This window comes from Borostomias antarcticus (assembly GCF_949987555.1).
Source record: "Borostomias antarcticus genome assembly, chromosome: 16".
Classification (NCBI taxonomy): Eukaryota; Metazoa; Chordata; class Actinopteri; order Stomiiformes; family Stomiidae; genus Borostomias; species Borostomias antarcticus.
Window position 1 is genome coordinate 21,110,866 of NC_140249.1, and position 26,737 is coordinate 21,137,602.

The 26,737-nt window shown below is 46.6% G+C and overlaps 1 protein-coding gene across 1 annotated transcript; it reads right to left on the reverse strand.

Moving 5' to 3' along the window:
• Window positions 1-2,605: 2,605 nt before the first annotated feature.
• Window positions 2,606-11,675, reverse strand: acanb (aggrecan b; the record flags this gene model as incomplete). Its single annotated transcript, XM_084451376.1, has 17 exons — window positions 2,606-2,694; window positions 2,890-3,072; window positions 3,539-3,683; window positions 3,970-4,052; window positions 4,174-4,347; window positions 4,478-4,591; window positions 4,809-5,972; window positions 6,395-6,502; window positions 7,482-7,775; window positions 8,055-8,182; window positions 8,383-8,653; window positions 8,754-9,044; window positions 9,362-9,655; window positions 9,750-9,877; window positions 10,150-10,324; window positions 10,629-11,012; window positions 11,603-11,675. 17 exons carry the CDS (start codon window positions 11,673-11,675, stop codon window positions 2,606-2,608), a joined length of 4,098 nt encoding a protein of 1,365 aa, XP_084307502.1.
• Window positions 11,676-26,737: the final 15,062 nt, after the last annotated feature.

Here is a 26,737-nt window from a genome sequence, read left to right on the forward strand (position 1 = left end):
ATGGGTGCAACGCAAACACACACACGCTCGCACACACACACACTCCCTCTGAAGACCCTGTTGGGGATGAAGGTATGCACTGTGGAACTGTGGAGCCCTGAGAGTAAGATATTCACTTGGGTTCTTTTTTTGCTCTTAGATGCCAGAGGGGGGTCAAATGGAGTAAATAGCTAGTTTGTTCTCTCAGCTTCTCGATGTGTGACTAGCTTACTGTACATGCGGACTGGAGATGGATTTGGGCCAGCTGAAGCAGAAGGCTATCATAGAATATCTCACATATAAATGCTTCCTCTGCTCTGTGATCTTTCGAATTGACAGGATTTCTAAAAGACAGTGTCATGATACTTACAGTAAAGTGCTGTCAGTGTCCTACTAGTAGTTGTACTACTTTAAGTATAGTGTATAAAGTGAGCCGTGTATGGAACACTGTGTAATACAATATATTTTCAGCAAAGGTAAAATATACATTAATCACATTGTAAACAACTTTGAGCATAGTTACCGAACAGAAGCAGAGGATTTCAGATTTTATTTGATATTTGTTCACATTAAGATATCTCTCACCAGAATGGTACCTTGTCAAGTATGAACATATCACATTTAGTTGTGTTCTTTGTCAAAAACACACCATACTGCAATCGACTGCAGTGCTGATGGTCCACAAACACTCACACATTCTGACCCATTCACACACACATACACACACACACACACGCACAGACACGTTAGCACTCTCATATTGTCTTTTACACAAACACATACACACATGAATATACTGACACAGGGGCCCGGCTGAGCCCTCAAGACATGAGCAACATCATTTGGTGTTGTAGACATTGGTCATTTTGTCAGTTTTGATTATGTTTAGGGCCTAATGCTTTTGTTTATATGTGTGTCTGTGTGTGTGACCACCTTTGTACGAAGAAACATATTATAACCAAAATTACAGGGGCATCATGTTGGAATGTGTAAGGCTCATGTTGTGATGTGTGTGTTTGTTGAACGTGTGTGTGGGTCTGTTAGTGCCAGGTCAAATGCGTGAGTATGGGTTTGAGTGTTGCCTCCAAACCTGAAACATGTCTCGACCCACAAAAGTCATCGTCAACATTAGATATCCTCGTCCTCCTTCTACTCCTCCTCCATCTTTACTGTCTTCACAGCTTGTTTCACTAATTGTGTTTATCAATTCTCAAGTGCTTCAGAGGCGTTTGCCTATTGATATTTGACAGAGGTTTTAACCTGTTGTTGGCGCATTGCCAACACCATCTCCCCACAATTGTTTTCCTGAATAGAGGAAGAATACTTGGAGCTGTGAATAAGATACATTTGAAATGAAAGCTCTGTGCCTAACACTGGTTACTGTGTATCTGACCTCTCTGTAAGCTACAGATCCAGCTGTTCAGAGTGTAGTTCAAAACAGGCCAAATATGTATTCGATAATATCATGATTCAGACTACATTCAATTCAATATCTGATTCGGACTACATTCCAAAGTATGGTTCATAGATGGTCCATACAAAATCACGTATGTCATTTATGAATGAGCCCATGGATTGGTATATCATGTGTGCTGTGATGTCACAAACTGTATTATGTTAAAATACGGCATTGTCTTATGTCATAATGAAAGCACAGCTTTTTGCTGCTACAAGTACTACCTGGCTATCCACACCGAATTTGCAAAAGTAAAGTATGAATACAATACAGGTACCCAGTCAAACTTTTGTAAACATGCCCAGAATTGATCCCACTTTAATTCAACCCACGCAAGTCTTTGAGGGAGCTGTAACAGCCCAATGATCCTGGTTGTCTGATCCGCACAGTACTGTGCTGCTATCATAGAGATTTTGAGGCACTTTTTTTCATCAGTCAGAAGCTCTATTCATGTCATACAGATGTTGTCCCTATCCTGTATGTGGCCCTAAGGGCCAACCCTAGAGAACAATCTAACAAACCAAACAAAAACTAGAAAAATATCCTAAATAATATCATAAAAATCTATGTAACAATGTGCTTGACTTCGGAGTATCCAGCTGCAATTCCAAACATTTTTTGCTCTGTTTTTGACTTTCAGTGTCACTCTAGTGCCGTGGAAAGAGATACCCCTCCCCCACCCAACCCCTCATGAAGCAGTAGGGTCTACACCAAATAAATAAATCCAAAATAAATCCCTTTATCTCTTTGCTTCTTTGAGAGTGAAGCTTTTCTGTCTGAAATGTACCCATGGAGGCTAAGAAAGGTGCTTAAAGCGCCACCTGGTGGTGGTTGTTTACATCCCCATTATCTGTACCATTGATACTAAACACCTACTAAAGTTTCTGTTGATTCTAGCTAGCACACTCACATTCTCAGACTTGTACTACCACACTCTAACACTTGTACTACCCCCCCACCCCCCACCCCCACCCCCGCCAAGGCACAAAGTGACACTCAAAGATCAAAATGCCGGACTACAGAATCAAGTCTAATGTGCTTTGGTGTTTGTATATATACATGGTGGAAATGTTATCTTTTTTTGGTTAGGCAAACATGGCTTGGGGTATCGATGTTCCTTTACAAGAGCGGCCCTTTGGGTTCTCTCTAGTGTGTCCTTTGACTCCTAACTTAGAGGAGCTTCCTCCATGACCGACTGTTGACCGTTTTAGACCGTTTCCTGATGGACCGCTTGTGTAGTCTGTTGCTGCTGGTACCAGCTGGGGGGGGGGGGAGAGAGGCATGTGTTGATGACATCATAAAATATTGACTGAATGGTCGAATCGTACTAAGTTGTCACTTATGTGACAACTCTGTTATCTCTGTTCTGCCATGCTATCTCTGTAATGTTCAGCATATCGTTGAGTAACTGCACATACTAGCATGTATTTAAAAAGGATAATGGTCAAACTCACGTCCTATGCATTCCACTTGAGGCTCTTCCCAATGGCCGTCAGGCATGCAGCGAACCACAGGTAGGTGGCGCTGTGTGTAGCCAGAGTCACACTGGTAGCGGACTATGGAGTTGACTGGGAAACGGTCTCTCCTGCTGCCCATTGGCCTGGCGTTCTCCACCGCGGGGGGCCAAGAACACATGACTGTGGAGAAACAGACCGGGATTCGTTAGCAATATCACTTGAATGACCACGTCAGTTGGTTTCCACCGATGGATCCTGATAAAGACGCCACAGTTATCAACATAGACCCTATTAATTAGCAATCATCATGCCAATGTGACTTAAAGCCTTGTCATCAGTAGACAACTAACACAAATCTTGCGGTGTCAGACAAGGTTGCCTTTTTACCCTCGCACTTTCTACAAACCAGTTATGCTACTTTGGTGCCAGGGTCCAATCTCACAGTCCTGGAACCCCTAACCTTTGACGCTATAGTGTGATCCATGTTAAGGGCTTGCCCAGGGCAGGATTTGAACCCGCGTTCGACAAGCTCTCCCGCTCGTGAGGCAGACACGCTGACAGTCGCGCCAATAGGGATGTCCCTCGGGTGAGTTCAACCGGGGGACTCCACGTTCTGCTAGCCGCGTTCCGCTAGCCGCGCTCCTACCTGGTCCGCTCTTGCAGGTGAAGGGCAGGTGGTAGTTGCAGGGCACGTCGTTCCACTGGCCTCCCTCGTGCCAGATCATCACCACGCAGTCCTCGCCGGCGTTGAAGTAGTTGTCTGGCTGGTTGGGCCTCCAGTTCTCAAATTCCTACAGAGAGAGCATCAGCGTGACGTTTGTGAGGGGACGAAAAGCGATGAACGGACAAGTTCAGAGTAACTGGTCATGTTTGTGAATAAGAGCAGCCCTCTCCTGTAGAACAATTACTACAACGGAATCATTTGCCGCTTCCCTTTGCATCAGCAGACTCCAGGAAGCTTAGTGAATACCTGAGTGATACCTGAGTGATGGAGTTAAAGATGGACGTAGACGCAATGGAGATATAGAGACGAGGTTGTGAGTTTGGGATCCCTGTCCTGTCCTGTTAAACACTCACCAGAGGACTCCTATCCGTCCAGCGGAACTCGTTCTGAATATCCTTGTCGTTGAGTCCGATCCACTGGTAGTCCTGGGCGTTGGCTGCAGGGAGGAGAGGTCGGAGGTTACACAGCCCGAATCCACACACACACAGCTCTCTCTATATACGCTCTCTAATATACACCGTGCCCCCCTCCCCCCCCCCCCCCCACCACACACACACAGTCCGTGAACTCACAGTTGACGAACTCCTGCTCCTGCTGGGAGGTGATGCTGACGAGGTGGGCGTTGAGATCCTGGCAGCGGTGCTCGGCCTCCGTCCAGGTCTCTCTCTCGATGAAGTGCAGGTAGCAGCTGCCCATGAACTCCACCCAGCCCTCGGCGCAGCCCTGCATCGCTACGCACACAGGCAGGGGGCGACGGTGAGACCGCTAGTACCCGACGACCGTTAAAGATGGAGGTATCTACCGAGGATATGGGGCGCCGAGGCGAACGCTTGCGTGCGAAACGCTTAATCTGTGACTCACGTGTCCTGCAGTCTTCGCCGGTGAATCCGTGAGGACACTGACACAGAGCGATGTCCTCCTCCACAAAACAGGTCCCGGCTCCGCAGGGGTTCGGCTCGCAGGGGTCAGGAGAGGCTGGGGGGGGGCGGAGACAAGGACAGAAACAGCGAGGGGGTGAAAATTTAGGCTTTGACCCAATGGACAGTATTATCATTACGTATGTAGAAGGCATAACACCTGTTAAACTTTTTTAAACATTTTTTTATTTTTATTTTATTTTTTGCCATTTTTAAACTCCTCACACGGTATAGTATGTTACAGAGACCAGAGATCAAATCTCTCATTAGCGTACCATCTTCTACAGCTGGCTCCTCCACGACAGCAGGGGTCAGTAGAGAGACAGCAGGGGCTGTGGTGGGACTGGAGTAGACCTCCGAGGGGCCGGTGGTGACGTGAATCTCTTCCAGGGGCCCGGCGAGTCCTTCCTGTGCCGGCGCCGGTAGCTCCATCTCCGTATGACCGGAGGCCCCCAGGCTGTCGATGTATTCTGCGTAATTCATACCCGGTGGGAGGGCCACAGACATGCCCTCTGCTTTGGGCTCCCCGCTGGCGGAGACCTGGAGGTCCCAACCGCTGGTCACGCCGCTCCCCGACCCGCTCACCTCCACCTGGCCCCGCCCCTGCTCCGGGCCCCGCTCGGACAGCCCCTCGGTCACCTCCATCAGCCCGTCGTCCGTGAGGATGACCACGTCGCCGGACGCCGACCCAGAACCGTCGCCGCTGCTGGGGAAACCGGAGGAATATCCGGAGCCGCTGCCGCTCGCGAAGCCGGAGCTGAAGGGCCGGTCGCCGGACAGTTCCTGCTCGCCCGACGGCCCGTCCGTGAGGTCGATGAGGGCGTGGTCGACGAAGGACACGCCCGGCATTCCCGAGCCGCTGAAGAAGCCGCTGGCGCCCGAGCCGGACGCGCTCCACGACCCGGACGCGCTCCCCGACCCGCTGAGGTACACGCCCCCCTGGCCGAACTCCTGCTGGGTGGGCAGCAGAGTGGTCATCTCCACCATCTCCCCGTCCACCATGATGACGGCCGAGCCCCCGCTGGCGTCCCCGCTGCCGCTGGCGTCCCCGCTGCCACTGGCGTCCCCGCTGCCGCTAGCGGAGGCCGAGCCGCTGAACCCCGACTGCCCGAACCCGCTGACCCCGTCTATGAGCTCCACCCCGGTCGGGTAGAGAACGGCGATCTCCTCCCCGGCCTCTTGGGGGCCCCCGGAGCCTGACCCTTCCCCGGAGATGTGGTCCCCGCTGCCGCTAAACGTGACCTCGATGCCCGAGCCCGACCCCGACCCCGAGGCCGACCCCGACCCGCTGGTCTCAGGAGCTCCGGAGGTCTCAGGAGCTCCGGAGGTCTCAGGAGCTCCGGAGGTCTCCTCCCCGCTGGGAACGCCGCCACTGGCTGGCTGCTCTGCTGACCCCGAGCCGGACACCTCCACCGAGACCGGAGGCACGATGGGACTCACTGGGTTAACAGAGAGAGAGAGAGAAGAGAAGAGAGAGAGAGAGAGAGAGAAGAGAAGAGAGAGAGAGAGAGAGAAGAGAAGAGAAGAGAAGAGAAGAGAAGAGAAGAGAAGAGAAGAGAAGAGAAGAGAAGAGAGAGAAGAGAAGAGAAGAGAAGAGAAGAGAAGAGAAGAGAAGAGAAGAGAAGAGAAGAGAAGAGAAGAGAAGAGAAGAGAGAGAGAGAGAGAGAAGAGGGAGAAAAACCATTGAATAACACCATATTGTTTTTGGTGCGGTGGTAGCGCAAACAAAACATTCTGTTAAGAATATATCCACAACATTAGTTTAAACTACTTTTTTTTTTTACATATTTCCAGAGATTTGTCTTTGATAATGTGAATGGATTTACAGACTGCACGCGAAGAGGAGACGGAGATATTTTACCAGGAGTGAGCTGCTGTTCAGTTACGGTCGTCATGTTGATCGTTTCCTCCACCACTTCTGTCACGGTCACGTTGACGGTGGTTTCATTGTGAAGCACCGTGCGCTCAGCTGGAGGAAACATGAACCAACACAACAACATGATCATGTTTCTAACAGGTACCACTCCCCTGTATAGGGCGTTGCCCCAACGCACGTTATGCACACTCAACATTTAGCTCCATATACTTGCCTGCATTCTCAAGGCATTTGTATTGTATCATCACCAACTCATCTTATAACATTACCCCACCCCCTCTCCCGAGTCATCTTATAACATTACCCAGTCATCTTATAACATTACCCACACAGTCATGTAATAACATTACCCCCCCCCACCACCCCCGAGTCATCTTCTAACATTAACCAGTCATCTTATAACATTACCCACACAGTCATGTAATAATCCCCCCCCCCCCCCCCCCCGAGTCATCTTATAACATTACCCAGTCATCTTATAACAATTCCCACAGTCATCTAATAACATTACCCCCCCCCAAGTCATCTTATAACATTACCCAGTCATCTTATAACATTACCCACACAGTCATCTAATAACATTACCCCCCCCATCCCCAAGTCATCTTATAACATTACCCAGTCATCTTATAACATTACCCACACAGTCATCTAATAACATTACCCCCCCCATCCCCAAGTCATCTTATAACATTACCCAGTCATCTTATAATATCACCCAGTAATCTTATAACATTACCCAGTCATCCTTAAGATTGCCCAGTCTTATAACAGTACCCAGTCATCTTATAACAGTACCCAGTCATCTTATAACAGTACCCAGTCATCTTATAACATTACCCATTCAACGTTTTGCATTCAACATTTTGCTCCATATACTTGCCAACATTCTCAAGGCATATGTAATGTATACCGTTATATAAATTAGTCCATATAAAGTGTACCCCATAACATGGAATGAATCTTATAACATTACCCAGTCATTTTTAACATTACCCACCAGTGATCTTTAACATTACCTAGTCATCTTCTAACCACCCAGCGATTGGCCTTGTTGGGAAAGCGTTCGTACCTCTGAAGCAGTAGGCGTCGTAGCGGGAGTGTTGGTCGGGGTGTCCTGTCTGGTTGGGGTAGGCGTAGATGGTGTGTACCCCGGCCCTGCCTCCTCCACAGTGGGTGCGGGGGTTGCTGATGGGGTAGCGGACCGTGCGGTCGGTCAGCCAGCCGGGTCGACACTTGTCCAGCCCCTGCTTCCAGGCGGCGTAGAGCTCACCGGTGGACGCCAGCGTGGCGTTGAGTTTTACACAATGGGCCACCGCCTCTTCGAAGGAGAAGCTGTCGTAGTCGCTGGCGTAGAAGACCTCACCTGGGGGGGCAGGGGGGGGGGTGCTAGTTAGAGTGCTAGTGGTACTACACTGTCTGACACATACAACACGGTTGTTCATTTTGACTTTTTTATGAAACACTTTTATTCAGCTACTGCTGCCAATGGCTTGTTACATCATCATCTGGCTTGTTACATCATCTATCAACCTTACAACGAGAGCTCGTCTCCATTGTTCACTTCCTGAATTATGACGAATACAGGAGTCCTCATACTGATTATACACGATGCCACCTTATCTGTATGGTCTGTGGTTCTTACCCCTGAGGCGTTCCACGTAGCAGTAGACATCGTAGCGTTCGTCTGCTGGCCTCAGGCCGTAGGACCTCACCCCGGGAAGAAGCTCCAGGTTACCTGAACACTTGGCTCTGGGGGAGAGGATGGGGTACCTGAACACAGGAGAGACCAAGGTTCTTACTACTCGGGTTAAAGCTTGGGCTGACAATTCAGATTTGGTAGGTAAACACACTACATTTGCATTTTAGGGTGGTTAAACCAACCAGCTAGTAGCTAACAAACAGCAAAAGAGACAATGCCTGCACCAGAGGAAAACTAGCAGACAAAAAAAAACATGGGACCTGTAACTCACCTGACCGTCTGGTCCCTGAGCCAGCCGGCGTCACAGTGGTGGAGGCCGCCCTCGTAGGCCGCTTGAAGCTGCTGGGGACTGGCGATGACCGCCCCCACGCGCTGACACGCCAGCTGGGCCTCCACGAAGGACAGGGCGTAGCGGCCCGTGACGGCCCTGTAGTGGAACACCACACCTGGAGAGTGTGTGTGTGTGTGTGCGTGGTGGGGGGAGAAGCAGGGGGGTGGGGGGTGAGGGAGAAAAGGAGTAGTGATAAACGTCAGAGAAGGAGCTAGCGTGAGGAACTGAACAGCGATTATATGCAAAGATGGCTGCGGTCCAGCACAAATTATACAGTCTACACACTGACGGACGACTGGCCAGCCTCTAACCTGTGGGAGCCATGGCGGTGTCGTTCTCGTGGGGGAGCTCCAGCCCGAGGTCCGGTCCGGCCGTGGCGAAGCTGACCTCCTCTCCCACCACCGGGGTCACCTCGGCGAAGGTGTCGGTCACACTCGGGGGGATGGGAAAGGGCTTGGCCAGCGTGCTGGTGTCCAGGGGGGAGAGGGTGGCCACCTCCCCCTGCGCCTCACCTGCAGGTATGCTGGGATGTACCGGGTAGACCACAGGTGTCACGGTGATGATGTCAGGGAAGGGCGTGGTTATGACTTTGACCTCGTCTTCTCCAACCGCAAAAGAACAAAGCACGTTATTAGCGTTCATGGTGTGGCTAAATGAAGCAGTGCCTTGATACGAGCAGTTTTGTTCATGTTTTGTTTTTTGCGCCTAATCAAAAATTATATTAAATGGGGTCCAATAGCTTTATGCAATTAAACTTCTCATTTTTACTTACAAGCTTAAAATCTGCTAGACTATTCTTTGAAAATCCATTCTACAAAATTAATCTAAAACTTCACATTGAGACTTGGGGTGCTCCTGATTTAACTGTGGTGCATCATGGGAATTGTAGTCCTAAGACACTTCCTGGTGGCTGGTTTACCTTGATAGCAAACAGCATCGTAGCGGGAGTCTGGGTACGGGTAGCCAGTCTGGTTGGGGAACAGATAGACTGTCCTCACTCCCAGAAGACCTCCTCCGCACTGCGGCCTGGGAATGTTGATAGGGTAGCGCACACTCCTGTCGGCCAACCAGCCTGCATTGCACACATCCATGCCGCCCTTCCACGCCAGGTAGAGCTCGCCTGTGGTGGCCAGACGGGCGCCGAGCTTGGCACACTGGTCGCCAGCCTGGTAGAAGGTGAACTTCTCTACTGACATGGAGTAGAACACTTTTCCTAGGGTGAGAGAGGGGGGAGTGAAGAATGAGACACACTAACACACGTGTATATTAAACACACACGCTTACACGCGCACACACACGAAAAGTACCTGACATCTTCTGAGCGAAACAGTACACGTCGTAGGTTTCGTTGACGTCTCTCACTCCGTAGGTTCTCACGCCGGGGAAGTCGTCTTTGTCTCCGAAGCAGCCTTCGCGGGGCTCGTGGATGGGGTACCTTGAGGAAATGACAAGTGAGGGCAAAGAGAAAATTAATTCACATCATTGGTCAATTCTATTGCTACGTATATAGGCCTATAGACTGTTTACTATCTGTAGACAGCATCTATAGACTATAGAGGTCTCCATCCCCTACTTTTACCCCTGTATGGACTGCCGAGCTCAGTACCTACACAGTACTGTACATATCAAATACATTCACACTGTAAACATTCTACAGAAGACTCACTCAGACCGGTCAGTTGGGACTGTTCTCCTCGCCAGACCTACCTGACGGTTTGGTCAGACAGCCAACCGGCGTCACACTGATGGTAGCCGTCGTCGTAGGCGGCCTGGAGCTGGGCCGGGGTGGCGATGGCGGCGCTGTTTTGGATGCAGGCGGCCTTGGCCTTCTCGAAGGTCAGGGTGTAGCGAGTGGAGATGGCTCTGTAGTGGAACACGATACCTGGAGAAGACAGAGGAGGACGTCCACGTCAACCGCCATGTCGAATATCAGAGGGGCACTTGGCGGCTGTTAGCTCATGAAAGGTTTAAGTGATTTGTGGTCGACAAATCACATGACACCAGAACAGCATCACTTTAACCTGCCCTTCAACCTATCAGAAGGCTCCTTAACAGACTTGGCTCAAGACACTGATCTCAGATGCTGTACGCCTCGTAGCATTTGACCATTGAACTCGTCAAAACTGTAAATGAGGGAAACCAGTGCTTTGCGAGTATAAATAAAGGTTTGAAATGAAATGTCCTACCTTGAACCAGGATGTCGACCGAGTCGTAGTTATCCTCGATGCCGTGTGTGACCTCGCAGCGGTAGCTGCCCGAGTCAGACGCGCGCAACTCCGTCAGCTCCATGGTGGCGTCGGTGGCCACCAGCGGGTAGTTCACCATGGTGACGCGGTCCAGGTATTCCGTCTCCACATGCACCTTTCCTTCCGTCGCCACCAGGATGAGGGTGGCCTTGCCCTTGGTGACGTAGGTCCACTTGATGCGGTGGGACAGGGGGGCGATGGTGGGCGCGCCAGGGTCGTCAACCGTGTCATCCCGAAAGTAGCAGGGCACCACCACCTTCCCTCCCAGCAGGGGGCGCAGCGGCACCTCCTCGGGGATGCTGACGCTCAAGGTGCCGTCCAGATCTGGAGCGCGAACACAAACAGAGGGAACCGTAGGGTCACGGGCCGTCCGTTAGGTGGTCTGGAGATAATCAACTAGCTATCAATAAACAGAACTGTTCACTAACTGTATACCTGCAGTAACAGCCTTAACCAGTTGTTGTGTATCGACAGACAGAGAAGTTTGAGTGTTTACAGGTATCCTAGTCTGTCTAGGTATTCTAGGCCACATCTTTGGCCACACCCAAAGATCTAACATGGCTTTGAGACTTCATTAGACTCTTCATCTCAGGGTCAGTTACTAAGCATTTTTCATTGTAAATGGGGCCTGTATCATGTAGTACATATGACAAAAACGCAAGGTTTTTCAATGTGACTTGAAACAGCTGCCAATAGCAAAGTCCCTGCGGCCAAAAACGCAAGGTTTTTCAATTTGACTTGAAACAGCTGCCAATAGCAAAGTCCCTGTGGCCAATATACAGTAGAGGACAGGGGACAGAGAGAGGAAGCCACCACTAACTATTGAGATGAACCCATAAGTCAGATGAAGTGAGGACACCACTTTAGATGTAACCCATCCCTATGTAACTGTGATGTACAATGGTTATACTCACCCTCAGGGGTTTCAAAGGATATTGTGGCGGTGATGAGGGGCAGACACACACATAGTACAGGTAAGATGATCATGGTTTACCTGTTAGGAAGAACACCATTAGGAAGAACGCCATTAGGAAGAACGCCATTAGGAAGAACACCAACCCAATGTCAGAATGGTCTCACTATGAGAGTGACTGACAAACAACATTAAATTAATTATGATTAATATAGATTTTACATTGGTTGAAATGACAGTTGGGTTATAATTGCATATACTTATATTTTAATTCATTGGTCTTTCTTTCTTTCTTTCTTTCTTTCTTTCTTTCTTTCTTTCTTTCTTTCTTTGCACTCCTTAGTCCCAGAAAACTGTATACATAAACTACTGTATAGGCTACTGGCCCTCAGTGGAAACATGCTGGCAAGACTCTGAGTCAGTTTCCCACTCTTAAATACCACACACACACACACACACACACACACACACACACACACACACACACACACACACACACACACACACACGTGCATGTTCATCAATGAATAAAACTCTGTCCCTGACACAGGAAATGTCCTCAGTGCTAAAATAGCTTCTGCATCCATGTACAGCACAGGAGTAGGGAAACGTGATTCACTCACTCCAATGGGTTTCCCCATGCGATCCTTGAGTCTATTAAAACTGGAAATACTCTGTCAGGCCTGTTTCTCAACGGCAGTAAGATACTAGCCCTTTGAGTCTCTCTACCTCCGGGAGGGCGTATGTGTGTGTGTGTGTGTGTGTGTGTGTGTGTGTGTGTGTGTGTGTGTGTGTGTGTGTGCGTGCGCGTGAATGCGTGTGAACTTGTGTGTTTTCAGCAGGGAGAGGCACGTCTTTACAGTAGAGTTCAGTATACGGTAGCATAGTATCGAAATACTATATACTAATACTATAAATGAATCAATTGCAAACGGTTTCACCAGAGGTTTCTAGGGGCAACCGAGCAGCTCGCACGTACGGCTCTTTTTTTAGAGGCTGAGGTAATCGTGTTTATTTTCTCTCAGTAGTGACGTGCATAAGCTTAACAGTAGCAGCTCAGTAGACTCACTATACATTCATTGTGTTCCGTGTACAAGGCCCCCTGATAGGGCGCAAACCCAGACCCCGTTCCTTTCAACAGCCAATAGGGACTTTATTGCCCAGGAAAGGCTTCCAGTGTAAATATTACATCATCACATGGCCCGGGATAGTTGACTTACTACAGGGAGGTCAAAGAGGGATGTGGAATGGAGTTGACCTCTCGAGTTCAAAGGTCATAGGTCAGACTTGGCTGTCTGTATTGCAGCTAGAGGTGACGGCGTAGACACGCACCTGTCAGATACTCAGACACAGTCAATGTTGACCACTTGTGCTCAAGTGTAGACACAAATACGTTCCCACTACTGATACAAACACACCAGATGTTGCCCCAGGCACGTCACTGTCACGCAAATATTGTGTGTGTATGCGTGTGTGTGTTTGTGTGTTTGTGTGTGTGTGTGTGTGTATGTGAATGGGAAGACCTGCATTCCACACCCACAGGAAATACAGCAGCGCTAATATTTGCTCTATCATAGGGTCAGCCCAGTTTGGGACGAAACCGAAAATAACACAGGGACTCAATATGGAGAAACACCTTCGAACAGCAGGTGAGAGAATTTGTAAACCTAGGCTATGAATAACAAAACAAGATGGGGACCGTCTCATTTCTTACTCCTCGTTCTCAACACAGCAGTACAGTACAGTATGTCTCTTGAATGATAATGAATCAATTGGGCCTCTGTCTCTGTCTTGGTCTGAGAAGAAACTTGCCAGGTTTCCAAAACGAAGGAGCTGTTCGATTTTTCCGAATGCAACACAATGCCACACTTTCATCTGGTCACACTGTATTCCCTATGTTACTATTACGTTTGAAATTATGATAAACTATGTACTCCACAAAATGAGTCTACAAATTGTTCCCATTAGATACCTTAATTGCTAGAAATACAAAACTACAGCCAATGTACTGTATATTATCACAAGGCGGAAAAAATACAATTCACACAAAACAAAGGAGGGCTTTCAAATAATGCTGACAGACGAGCAGCGCCGTGCTTCCAAGAAGTCTGCTCCCTAAACCCCCCCCCCAGTACCCAAACGCTCAGAACGGCCAACCAAAGCCTTACCCCCCGTAATCTACCCCGCAACAACTCCCTACGGGCCACTGGTCCACGTGTGCCTTCTTAATGCGTCGTTTGAAACCTGCCCGCTCTGCCCACTCTCACATCTACACGGCCATTGTGAGCCTGGCCAAGCCCAGAGCCCCGAGCCCAAAGGGCAGCGCCTGAGCCCAGCGCGTCTCCCCCTCCACAGTGTCTCCATTCACCCGGCGCTGTGCGATCCATTCAGCCATTGAGCCACTGCGGTATGTTCCGTTCCCCCAGTGGAGGCGGAGGCCAATAAGGAACGTCTCTGTTCCTGCTGTGGAGGAGCCTGTCCGTGCCCAGGAGCCAGGCAGGGCAGGCCAGCCAAGGTAAACACAGAACAGGCTTCCAGGGAGGGAGGCCCTCCCTACATCCCCCTCCCCCCACGCACTACCTCCCCCCCGCCCCCCACACACACACACTCACACTCACACACAGCGCCAGAACAGAGTGGACATTGAGGGAGAGTGTGGTGGGGGGCAGGCGGCAGGAGAATGTGGGAGCATGCGTCCCATGCCCGCCACCACCCGTCATAGAACCACGGTGCTGCATGTATGGGAACGGCGTGTAGAAGGATATGTTTGTGTTGACTCACATGCCAGGTCTGCGCGCACACACAACACACACGCACACACACACCCACGTACACAAACACACACCCACGTACACAAACACACACTCACTCACTCACTCACTCACTCACTCACTCACTCACTTACTCACTCACTCTCTAATGCAGCGATGAACAGATGCCCATACACTACATTGTGCATGTACAGTATCATACATTAGCATTATGCACATGCAAAGGCAGATGAACAAAAACATACATGTGCGGGCGCACACACATGCGTGCACACGCACACAATGCTGATTACAACACATTTTTATACTGGAAACTACTTTTACCAACTACCAAATCAAATGGAATCCTGAGGTTGTAATATGTTGTCTGAAATATCCTGAAAATTATACAGGATGCTTCATTAAACAGTAACTACTCAATATTCAACTGAATACTCAATCAGTGATCTGAATTCATGAATGAAACAATATGTTAAAAAGACGTTTTGTCTGTGTTCCAGCTCAAATAACCCACAATCCCTCACTCCAACAACAATTTACGCTCCAGCATTGAAATAAACATTTGAATTTAAGAAACCAGCAAGATAGACACCACAAAACAGGTGTTACACTTCCATTCACAGACGTGTCCAAATCATCCACATGGATGCATCACTCTGTACTATGGACAATACACCGGTAACCGTAAGTAACCTTACTAGCGTACTAAGTAACCTAGTAACGAGTAGCAGACTTATGTACTGAGCAAATGCTGTACTACAATATCCCATTTAGCCATGTTCTCTCTGCTTGTCTCTCTGTCTGGTGTTGAGGAAACGAGGTGACGGTTGGTAGAATAATTAAATCAGTAAAATACAGTAGCATGCATCACTATTCCTTTTACAGTATGACATACACAACAGAAAAAAGATGTTAGTTGAGAGAGGATCAATGACTACATATAATTGACTTCTGCCACTGAAAACCACACTGCATTCTAAATTTACCTGGACCCTCTTAAAGTAAAATCAATTTTCCTTTATTCTTAGAGTGGAAAATAATATTAATAATTTCTCTGTAAATGAAAAATAATTTCCCCTTCCTGTCCATTTTTTCAAATTCACTCACTTATCATTTACATATTAATTATTCTCCCTCATAACAGTGGAGTAGAAACATTTCTTCCCTGTCATCTTGCTCCCCTGTCACCCTCATCCCCACGTGCACAAGGATCATGTCCAGTGGAGCTCATCTAGGACCTAACAAGCTGCTAAGCACTGATGTGAATGAAAAGCCCAAGCCAAGGATATACCTCGAGTTATCAGGGGCCACAACTGGACCTCGCAAAAATGATATTATTGTAGAAGTAGTACTGCTGTTCCTCTCTGGGTATGTGTGTACTCTCTCCACTAAGTGTAACATACCGTTGATGTGTTGAGGTTCCTGGTGCCACCTGAGAGCCAAGTCCGTACGTGTTCCGACCGTGAGCCTCTCCCAGAGTGTGTTGGGAGCAGAAAGAAGCTTTATTCAAACTCAGGAGAGGTTTAGCAGTTAGGGGAGTGAGGGGAGAGAGAGAGAGAGAGAGAGAGAGAGAGAGGAGGGGAGATATTAGAGAGGTAGTGTGGACCTCTCTTGCCAGTAGTGTGAGGTTATGCTAGCAGACAAAGGATTTGGTAGGATTTTATTGCGCCATACTGCTATTCCAAAATATTCACAAATATTTATTGATGAAGAATTTGGAATACATTTGATTTCATTGCATTTAATTTCAGCAAAGCTTATTGCTGTATATCAAAAGCACATACAGTAGGCAGTTCAATACATTTAATTGCCAACAAAATCGTTTTGAAGGTAACAGTTTCATTGTACAGTAGTGCGCACACACACACACACACACACACACACACACACACACAGACACAGACAGACAAACACACACACACACACACACACACACACACAAACACACACACGCTCTCTCACACTCACACATACACACACCCACACGACACACACACACACACACACACACACACACACGCACATACACGCACACACACACACACACACACACACTCACACACACACACACACACACAAACACACACACGCTCTCTCACACTCACACATACACACACCCACACGACACACACACACACACACACACACACACACGCACATACACGCACACACACACACACACACACACACACACACACACACACACACACACACACACACACACACACACACACACCTTTCCTCTGACATACTAACAGAGACTTCCCATGCATGGTCATGGCATCCTGTACCCCAAGCCCTAACCCTAACCCTAACCCACAACACAAAACTCCAGAATAACAGTTGGATGTTAGGATGAGATATGATACAGTAGCCTTTGCCTTTATGAAAGAAATACATTGATACTGAAAGAAAAACACATACATTGTGTATGTAAATATTGTCCATTTATAGCCTGAGGTTACAAATATGTGATGTACTACTGTTTCAGTATGGTGTCCAGCCATTGGTTGATGGAATTCTGCTTCAGAATCAGAATCAGAATCAGAATCAGAATCAGAATCAGAATCAGAATCAGTATCCGTATATTGCCATGCAGTTTTACAACGTACTAGGAATTCCTGTGGTGACCAGCTCAAATGTGTCAGTTGCTTTTTTGTCTTTTTAGCAGTCAGACCCACATTGCATTTAGTGTAGGCAACAGAGACTATGCAAAGTTACAATCTGTACAGTATCCACTTTCATTAGCCTATTTCTACATTATAAGAAACTAAATTGTTTTTATGTGTTAGTCATTCACTTAGATGCTGGAAACAAGTTTAAATGTCAAATAATTAGTCACTAATTCTACAGTATGGCTCCTTGACGAAGCCCAGACATTCTTCCTCACATCCCTCAGTGGGAAAGTATGTACTGCTTTGACTGAAAATGGTCAGAGACTGTGGCACAATGTTTGCTTACATCATGGACCATGATGTTAATGTCTGTTTCAGGTCAAAGGAAGTGTGTGTGTGTGTGTGTGTGTGTGTGTGTGTGTGTGTGTGTGTGTGTGTGTGTGTGTGTGTGTGTGTGTGTTGTGTGTGTGTGCAGAGAATGTGGCACAATGTTTTCTCACATCATTAACTTTAATGGTGTAGCACCTCTCACAGATATAGTCACAAAGTGCTTCACAGAATTAAAAATAGACAAAATGTGTGTGTGTGTGTGTGTGTGTGTGTGTGTGTCTGTCTGTCTGTCTGTCTGTCTGTCTGTCTGTCTGTCTGTGCACATGTTTGAGTGTGTGTGTGTGTGTGTGTGTGTCTGTCTGTGTGTGTGTCTGTCTGCCTGTCTGTCTGTCTGTCTGTCTGTGCACATGTTTGAGTGTGTGTGTGTGTGTGTGTGTGTGTGTGTGTGTGTGTGTGTGTACTGGGGGGTTCAGAAATACATGCAGGAAGAAGGGGCTGCTACTGTATCTCTGGTGTGAGGTAAAGCAAAGCTGTGTTAAATCTGGGACTGTTGCTCCTGTCTTCATGGTCTGTCCATCCAGAGATCTAAATACTACCAGTGTTCTCAGCCCTGACTATTTAAACCTTCAAAGGAAAATGTGTAAAAGGGGAATTCAAATTATACTCAATTTGTCCACAAACAATACACTCTAAAAATATACAGTATGACCTAATCAATTATATGGTGTTACAGGTATAATGTGCACAAAATGCTATAGCTACATTATAAGTAAATTCTACAACCGTTTTTTTTTGTACTGTGCTGTAAGTTAATTCATTCATCACACTCTGTTGTTTCTCTTCTACACAAGATGTCTGATTTACTTCTTAACAGGCTAAGTGCCTTCCTACAGACCAACACTAATATTACTGCACAAGCAATCATGTCAGACCTCACTGAATACGTTTCATAGAGCTCAAACATGGAAACACTCTGACTCTTTGTCTTTGACATCGGCCATCTTACATACAGTATAATATAGTGCAGTAGGGTAGATTTTTGCTGAGGTCGTTGAAATGTTCAGTGTATAGTAAAGACTTCCTGTAAGGTCATGTCATTCCAGGGCCCTTGAGACTCCTTTCAAACAGGACAGGTAGTATTTTCCTGGATTGAGCTGGAACAGTGAGTGTAAATGGACTGTATATATGGACGTTGTGGTGAAGTGACTCACAAAATCAACAATGCAATGCTATAAATGTAAAAATACACTTGTATTTACATATTTTTCTATCTGAAAATGTATGAAATTCTGCTTAGCAATATATTTTTTAATTAGTATGGTGATTAGGTTAACTAACAAAGTGAGACTTATTGACTCAAAGCACCACTCACAGCATCGTTATTGGGAGAAGCTAGACAGGTTATGTCTAACGTCTAAAGCAATCTACATCTCATGACTCTTATCTAAATTAATAAAGGGCCGATGAGTCGTTGGAAGCATTACATAACTCCTATCTGTAAAGGTTTCAGCCTGGGAGAGGTCAACACAAGCCGCTGTGTCTTCTACCCCAGCTAAAATTATCTAAATATGAGCACATATCCATGACAGGAAACACGTTGGAATATTGCTGACTTTTCGCAGTTGAACAGAATCAACAAGAACTTACAGAGGCCTTCTCTTTAGGGTGACACATCTCAAGCTCCGGGAAAAGTGCTGAGGTGACTGTTTCAGGGGCTGTTTTGACTCACTTGTTTACTGTATGGGCAAGGGTGCACAACAAACAGACACCAGTAACATAGAATTGAGCGTGTGTGGTACAAGAATGTAAATCATCCATGTGACAAGCTGTAATGCTGTTAATGTAGACATCTAAAGGCCTCTAATGTAACAGTGGATCTATTGTACCTGGATTCACCACTGGCAGGAAGGATGTCAGACAGACAGACAGACAGACAGACAGACAGACAGGTAGGCAGACAGACAGACAGACAGACAGACAGACAGACAGACAGACAGACAGACAGACAGACAGACGGACAGACAGGCAGACAGATAGATAGATAGATAGACAGATGAGAAGGTAGGCAGACAGAGACAGACAGACAGACAGACAGACAGACAGACAGACAGACAGACAGGCAGACAGATACACTTGAGGCTGCCACATTCACAAGGGATACCCTTCACTCGAATTAGCATAATGTGGTGGTGTAGATACTTTGTTAAGCCTATTTGTTTATTTGAATAATATAACTCTTTAATAGCATTACAAAACACAACTCCAAATCACAGGGAGAGTAGATAGATCATTTCAATTCATGTAATTCCTCCAAATTACCAGAAGAGGGAGCCGCCCTTGACGTCAATCAGATGACTGTATCACCATAGATATTCCATATCTATCAGTTTGAGTATCAGTCTCTGTCCTACACTGCAATACCACTCCCCTGGTATTAACGCCCATACTCATCACTCACCTTCGTCATGACGCAGGGCCACAGAACCTCGGCCATAAGGGTTCCTTTCACTCTCTCTCCCATCTCTGTTGACACAGCCTCTCACTGTCTTCACGGGGAAAGGCTGCTTTTTTACAGCCCTCCTCCATTTAAATGAATGGCCGTATTATGGAAGCCTGGTCTGGTCACTAAATATACATGTTCATATGTATGTCTGCTAAGCCGCCATATTGGGACAGCTGGACTAGATGAATGGACTGGAACCGATATGTTGAAACGTAATCGCATCATTTGTGTACAGGTGACAGTCACCTGGCTGGCACTGTTGCAGATGTAGAGCTTAATGAAGTGTCACATTCTGAAATTTTCTTCCTCTTCCTCTTCATCTTCCTCTTCTTCTTCTTCTTTTTCTTTTTTTAGTTTCTCTCTTTTTTCTTTTTTTTTTTTACACAAAATACAATAATTTACTTTTTAGTTTTTTTTCCTATATTTATCTCATAATACAGTAGGTCAATTAGTTAACCAATATTTGTTTATCCGAATGGCTGTGACAATTGTTGGGATAAATGATCAGACTGATTAATTACTCTTCATGTTTTAAAGCGGCCAACATGTTGACAAAGCTCAACTTTTGTGTTTTTATTGCAGCTATTCTAAGGTTTTATTAATCAATTCATGGCAACGACATCAATCTTATCTTGGGACAAAGAGGGCAAGCAACCTAGAGTGGTCATTTTTATGAGAAATCTAATTTTAGAGTGGGATTTATGAATCATAGATGCCTCCTGGCAATCCTCTCCTTTTCGGGCAGCTTTATGGAAGACAGAAAGAGAGAGAGAGAGAGAGAGAGAGAGAGAGGGGGGGGGGGTTCTGCTGAACTCATTGCCCTTTCCATCCACCATTACTAGATACAGTACACACCGCTCCATACCTTTTCTTGTCAGAGTAGGCTAAATAGATTATTTAGTACACACATTTCATACACTCAAAAATAATCTCAGCCTCACTTTATGTTCCCTCTGATAGTTGTGAATGTTCTCATTGCTCAATCAGCACCGGATTTCAATGTCATGGCCCAGGTTTCCTCTCTGTTCCTCTATCCTTGTAAACCGAACGTAATAAAACAGGAACAAGGCCCTGGTTTCTTCCCCAGCGTCCAGAAAGTAAGATGGCTGCCGGTGAACCACAAACACTGGCACCAGAGCTGGTTGACCCTTTGGGCTCCGGGGAGAAGAAAACTGGCCTCAGTGGAGCTTTGCTGCTGCGCTTCTTGGGAGCATTACATAATCGTATCCAAATGTATACTTAAGAGTGGCGACTGGTGGCTGGGAGTCGGTTAAGGGAGAAGAGGGGAAGGGTGGGCCGAGGAATTGGGGAGGGTGGGCATCGGTTTTTAAGGAACACTGTTTCCTTATGTGAAAATACAGACTGGCCACTCATGTCCTGTTGCATGATGGGACAGAGAGCCTCCCCACACTCTCTTGACAGGGTGCCAGACCAGCAACCCCTACCCCATACCAATCCCCCACCAACCTGGCAACCAGGGCTGTCTATACAGTAATGTGCAAATGGAACATCCTTATATACTATGCAAACTTACTCTATGGATACGGAATTCTATCTGGGTTCTGTTCCTGATTAGGCTATAGAAACCTCAGTTTAGCCACGCGTGCCTTCCGGAATTAGAAGGGAGTGAGGTTGACACACCCATCTTATCTGTCTGACACTATTTGGTATATTTGGTCATATTTGTAGACCAGTAGGTCTACTAATATGATGCATACTGTAGCTACATTTCAGTTTCAGTATGTGATAAAGAAAAGAGTGTCCTTTTTTGGGTTTCGTTTTATATGACCTTTTATGTGTTGCACTTTGTCTTGATGCTTTTAATGTCTCATGTAAAGCACTTTGAATTGCCTTGTTGCTGAGATGTGCTATACAAATAAACTTGCCTTGCCTTGCCTTACATTACATATTTACCCTATAGGCCTATATGTTTCCTGAGCCATTTAAGAGATGCATCCTCCAAGGCACATATTTCTTTATGTCCACTAGAGGACATAATTCGTCCTGAAAATGATGTCACGTAGATGACATATCCTTACAGTTGCATAGGCCTACCCGCTTCAAACTTAGAAATGTAGACCTATAGTATATGTCACATATATTATTCATTCTACTCCACTGGATTCAAGATTCAAGATCTATTTACAGCCATTTATATGGTTTACACATACTAGCAATTTGACTAGGGTTAAGAAATAAGACGACATAAGACAGGGTGCAGGACAGGACAGGACAGGACAGGACAGGACAGGACTGTGCAAAGACATGACATTGCAAATGCAATACAAAAACAGTGCAATTACAATACAATTTAACCAATAAAAAGAAAGGCGCAATGCAAATTATGCAATATATACATAACAGAGTATGGTGAGTGTATGTACAGTGTGTGTGCAGAGTATGGTGTGATAGATGAGCGATGTTTTATATGTACAATGTGTGTGTCGTTGAGATATGTAGAACAATCAGTGGTCGAGTGCAAGTGGTGCAAAGGGTAATGAGCGTGCCCAAGCCGGGGTATTGCGATATGCGGAGCGTGCCCACTCAGCGCTGTCCGAGTAGCTCCACTCCTGGGTCCAATTTCGTAAATCAGCCTGACCCCTGTGTCCACATCTGACCCAGTAGCTGCCTAGTGCTGTGATTGGTTAATGTGTAGCAGAGTTCCCTCCCCCCTCCCTCCGGGTGATCCATTCTAGCATCAACCGAGATGGTGGTGCCCAGGAAGTGGAAGGAGTCAACAGTGGCCACTGGGGTGTCATTCAGAGTGGTGGGGTGGGGTGGGTGGTTTCTTTCTAAAGTCTACAACCATCTCGGACTGTGTCTTGAGAGCATTGATCTCCAGGTTGTTTTGGACCCACAGGACAGCAACTGTTTGATCTCCCACCAAACTTCAGGAGCTTGACAGACTGGTGGCTGGAGGTGCAGCTGTTCGTGTACAGGGAGAAGAGTAGAGGGGAAAGAAGACAGCCGTGGGGGGGGGGGGGGGGGGTCCTGTGCTGATGGTCCTGGAGTCAGAGACATGCTTGCCCAGTTTCACGTGCTGCTCCCTGTCAGACAGGAAGTCTGTGATCCACCTGCTGCAGGTGGAGTTGGTGGGCAGGAGGATGGTATTGAAAGCAGAGCTGAAGTCTACAAACTGAATCCAGGCGTACAGTAGGTGCCTACTCCAGGTGCTGGGGAATGTAGCGTAGGGCCATGTTTACTGTGTTGTCCACTGACCTGCATGGGGTCCAGGAGAGGGTGTCTGATGGATTTGAGATGCCGCAATAGCAGGCGCTCAAAAACTTTCATTGCTACAGAGATCAGGGTGACTTGTCTGTAGTCATTGAGGCCAGTTATCCTTGCTTTCTTGTGGACGGGGATGATGGAGCACATAGCTCATCTTTAAATATGCCACATTGGCTTACATGTAGATGACATATTCTTTGAAATATAACCCTCATGTATCAGTCTACAATTATTTATGGGACCCTTAAATTGATGTAGCCTACAGTATGTCTAAATCAAATTCGGTAGCCACACTCCAGACGGTAGATGGCAGTGACGCAGCGGCTTCTTTTTAAAGGGCTGGTTGACTTCAAAGCAGAAGGAAGCCAATCATTGGTCAGGGCCAACTTTTCACACAAAACTATCAAGAGACAAGGAAGTTGACAGCTGGCTCCAACTCTGGCCATGAAGCGGTGAGTCGCTGCATTCAGGACCATTCGTTTTCGACTTGGCGGTGTGGTCCTTTGTTACAACACTGTGATAATTAAAGTTGACTCTTGGCCAGGGAATAGTGGTACAGACAGTGGGCTACAACAGCTCGACAATAGGCGACGTTACAGTGTATTCGGTTGCAGGAGCGCGCGTCAGGGAGAACCGAAGATTACAGCCAAGCGTAGGCTACTACTTCTGACAGGTTACTTATTTTTTTTGTTTCAAATGTCTCTTTTTTGTGTTACATAATTGCCATTTTGTAAACAGCTGTAGCCTAGTTCAATTTCTCAATTGTAGCTATTCTTAGATTTGGGGAAATGCTTCAATCTTACTACTTGGCGTTATCTCATCTTTACAACCTTTGGATGTTCATAACTATCATATCTTCAGAGACTTGATAAGGTTATTAGAGAAGAGTACATCAAGAGATCGCATGCACAACCATGTGAATATTGACTTGTTGAGACGCTTACTGGAGAAACATCTTACGCACCAACACCCATTTCCCCAAGGCATGTTGGCAGACTGCACCTAACCTAGACACACCTACAGTAGGCTACGGCACGACATGTCATGCTTGGTTTAATGCCATACTCTTTTAAAGGCAGTGTCAGAATGTACAGGCCTTGTGAGTGAACAGCTGCGGCCTCTATGAGTGGTCCTAGAGCTGCTAGGCTGACAGCCAGGAATGGTGCATCCACGGCAGGTGGCTTAAACCCCTTGATGCTACTTTAAGATGTCCCAACAACAAAGGCATCTTGCTAGCCCTAATTTTGTTCCTGCTCATTGTTTGGGGGCCACAAATGAGACAAGGAATGTGTAGTATTCTGGTCTTCTGTTCTGTAATAGCCTACTGTGTAATATTAATTATGTCAAAAATGTTGGTCAACGTACATAAAACATAGTAGAGGTAGAGTTTGTTAGCCAGTCCTCTTTGTTAGTTATAGCGTTGCTAACAGGCCTAAGACCAGAGATAGGCTACATCTCTCCAGAGTCTATTTTTGTGGATTGGGGCTCCAGGGAAAGTATTTGCATTCCTACGCTATACCTATACAACTCAAGTCCCTTGGCCTATTGGACATAATCATTAACAGTTTTGTTAATGATTCAGCATTTAAGTCACATCAGATAACGAGCTGCTCATCTGATCTGTGTTCAGTCATGAATGGTATAGGTCAGCCAACATCCAATAGCATAACAGCTCCTCTTTATTCACTTTTAAGCCCTTAGAAGTGGTAAAGTACTGCATTTCCTCCTCAGTCAGCGGTAAAACATCAATTACGTGAGTCAGAATTAAAAGGCCAAAATGGCAGCAGCATCATAGTTCTGTGTGTCATGTCATCTTATCAGAGTGAGCGACAAGCGATAGTGAATGACTAATGCTAATGTCCTCGTCTCCAGTCATAAACAGAGATTGAAGGACTCGGGAAACTGTGTCAAAGGTTAAAACGCCTTTGTTGGGGTAGCGTGGGTCTCATCCTGGCGGGTGATGGAGGGGACTCGGAGGCGGTCGATGCCAGAGGGATGGGATGTTTTCAATCCGCCTTCTGAGGAGGTGACTGGATGGAGGGTGAGAATGACATCTGAAAGCAGAGATGGAGAAAATAATGTGTTGAAGGAGAATAGAAGCAGTGATGAGATGGAAGGGGGTGGAGTTTATTATATGGATGAGCTGTGCCTGGCAATAGAATTAATCAGCACATTGTTCTAGATCAAATAACAGTGGAATGATAAATTGTCATACAGTGCCACTTCTAGAGGCACCTGCTGTAATTTAAGAGGGATTCTAGTAGGAAGCTACTGAAGTAAGAATTGCTTGAGGTATTCAGCCATTAACAGAGGGTAGCCATGACAGTAGCTCTCTCTCATCTCCTCACCTGTACAGTAGGCTACAACACAGTACAGTACACACATCTCCCTCTGACACTTCAAGTCTAGTCAACTGTCTTCACACTGTTGTCTTAGCGGTTTATTTGAGTTTGTTTATCTCTGTTAAGCGTTCCCTGACCTGGGGTCGATGAAACGGGCTTCCTGGAGGTTTAGTACTGCCTGTCAGCACCTCTAAGGAGATGGATGACGAGGTACCTTAACTTCAGTTAACCCAGCGGGGGGGCCTCGCCACCCGACCCTTACTCACCCGTGCCGCATTACATGCCCCTTACCCTCCCCCTCCCTCCCCTCTCCAACCTCCTGTAGGAGGGCAAGGCTATTCTGGGGGTCCGGGTTACGTCTGGTCACACGTGAGGCTGAGTTAAGATATGCTCTGGCAGGAGCTGACTACAAGAACTATGCTGATAGTTTTATAAGTGGCAAATGTTTCCTGTGTATGTGACAGGGGTATAAATCAGTTCTCTTTATCACTTGTGCGGTGCCATATTGGGCGGCTTGCTCGCTTCTGTTGGAGGCGATATGATCTAGCCTACATGACACTGGAGCTTTTTTTCCTGTGAAGTCAGCTGTTTCAGGTAGTCCCAAGTGCTGACAGACTGAGGAACCAGTTTTGTCAGGATGTGACAATGAAAAGACAGACACTTCTCATTTTGGTTGTGCTTGATTGCACAGTTCACTTCCTCGGTATTCAGGTTGAAATTGCCTGGTTAAAGGGGAACAACCCCCTTTTGTTAAAAATAGATATGATTCTGGAGGCTATATAACATGATGGAAAAAACCTGCTCACGCACGCGCATATTGTTCAGACACGGCCGAAAACCGGTAGATGGCCGCATCATTGTGGGCCACTTTTTAAACCTTTGTTGGGTTATTGATATTTATAAAAAAGGAAGGGTCCTGCACACTGTTCTAGCTGGCAAAAAAACAACTTTATTGGCTCTAATAGGCACCAGAAAACAACGTTTCTGTCCACAAGACCTTCTTCAAGTCGGTTATTATTGATATTTATGACATTGTTTATGCTGGGTATTTCTTTGCCCAGCATTAGTTTATTTCTTAGTTTTTTTATTGCTTCACTTCTTTTTTCTGCCCTGTTCCTCACCTGCCGCAGAGCACAAACCATGACAAAACTATCTAAAATCAACATTGACTACTGTATTATCAACATTATCTTGTTTGATTGTTGCAAGAGCTTGTTACTGTAGTATGATTTTCTTTGGAAAAAGTGGCATGCACCATGGGCACGCATTTCAGATGGGGGAATAAACCTGGTTGATTGATAAAAGCCGATGAAATGATTTGAAGACGTGGCACAACTGTGTATATAT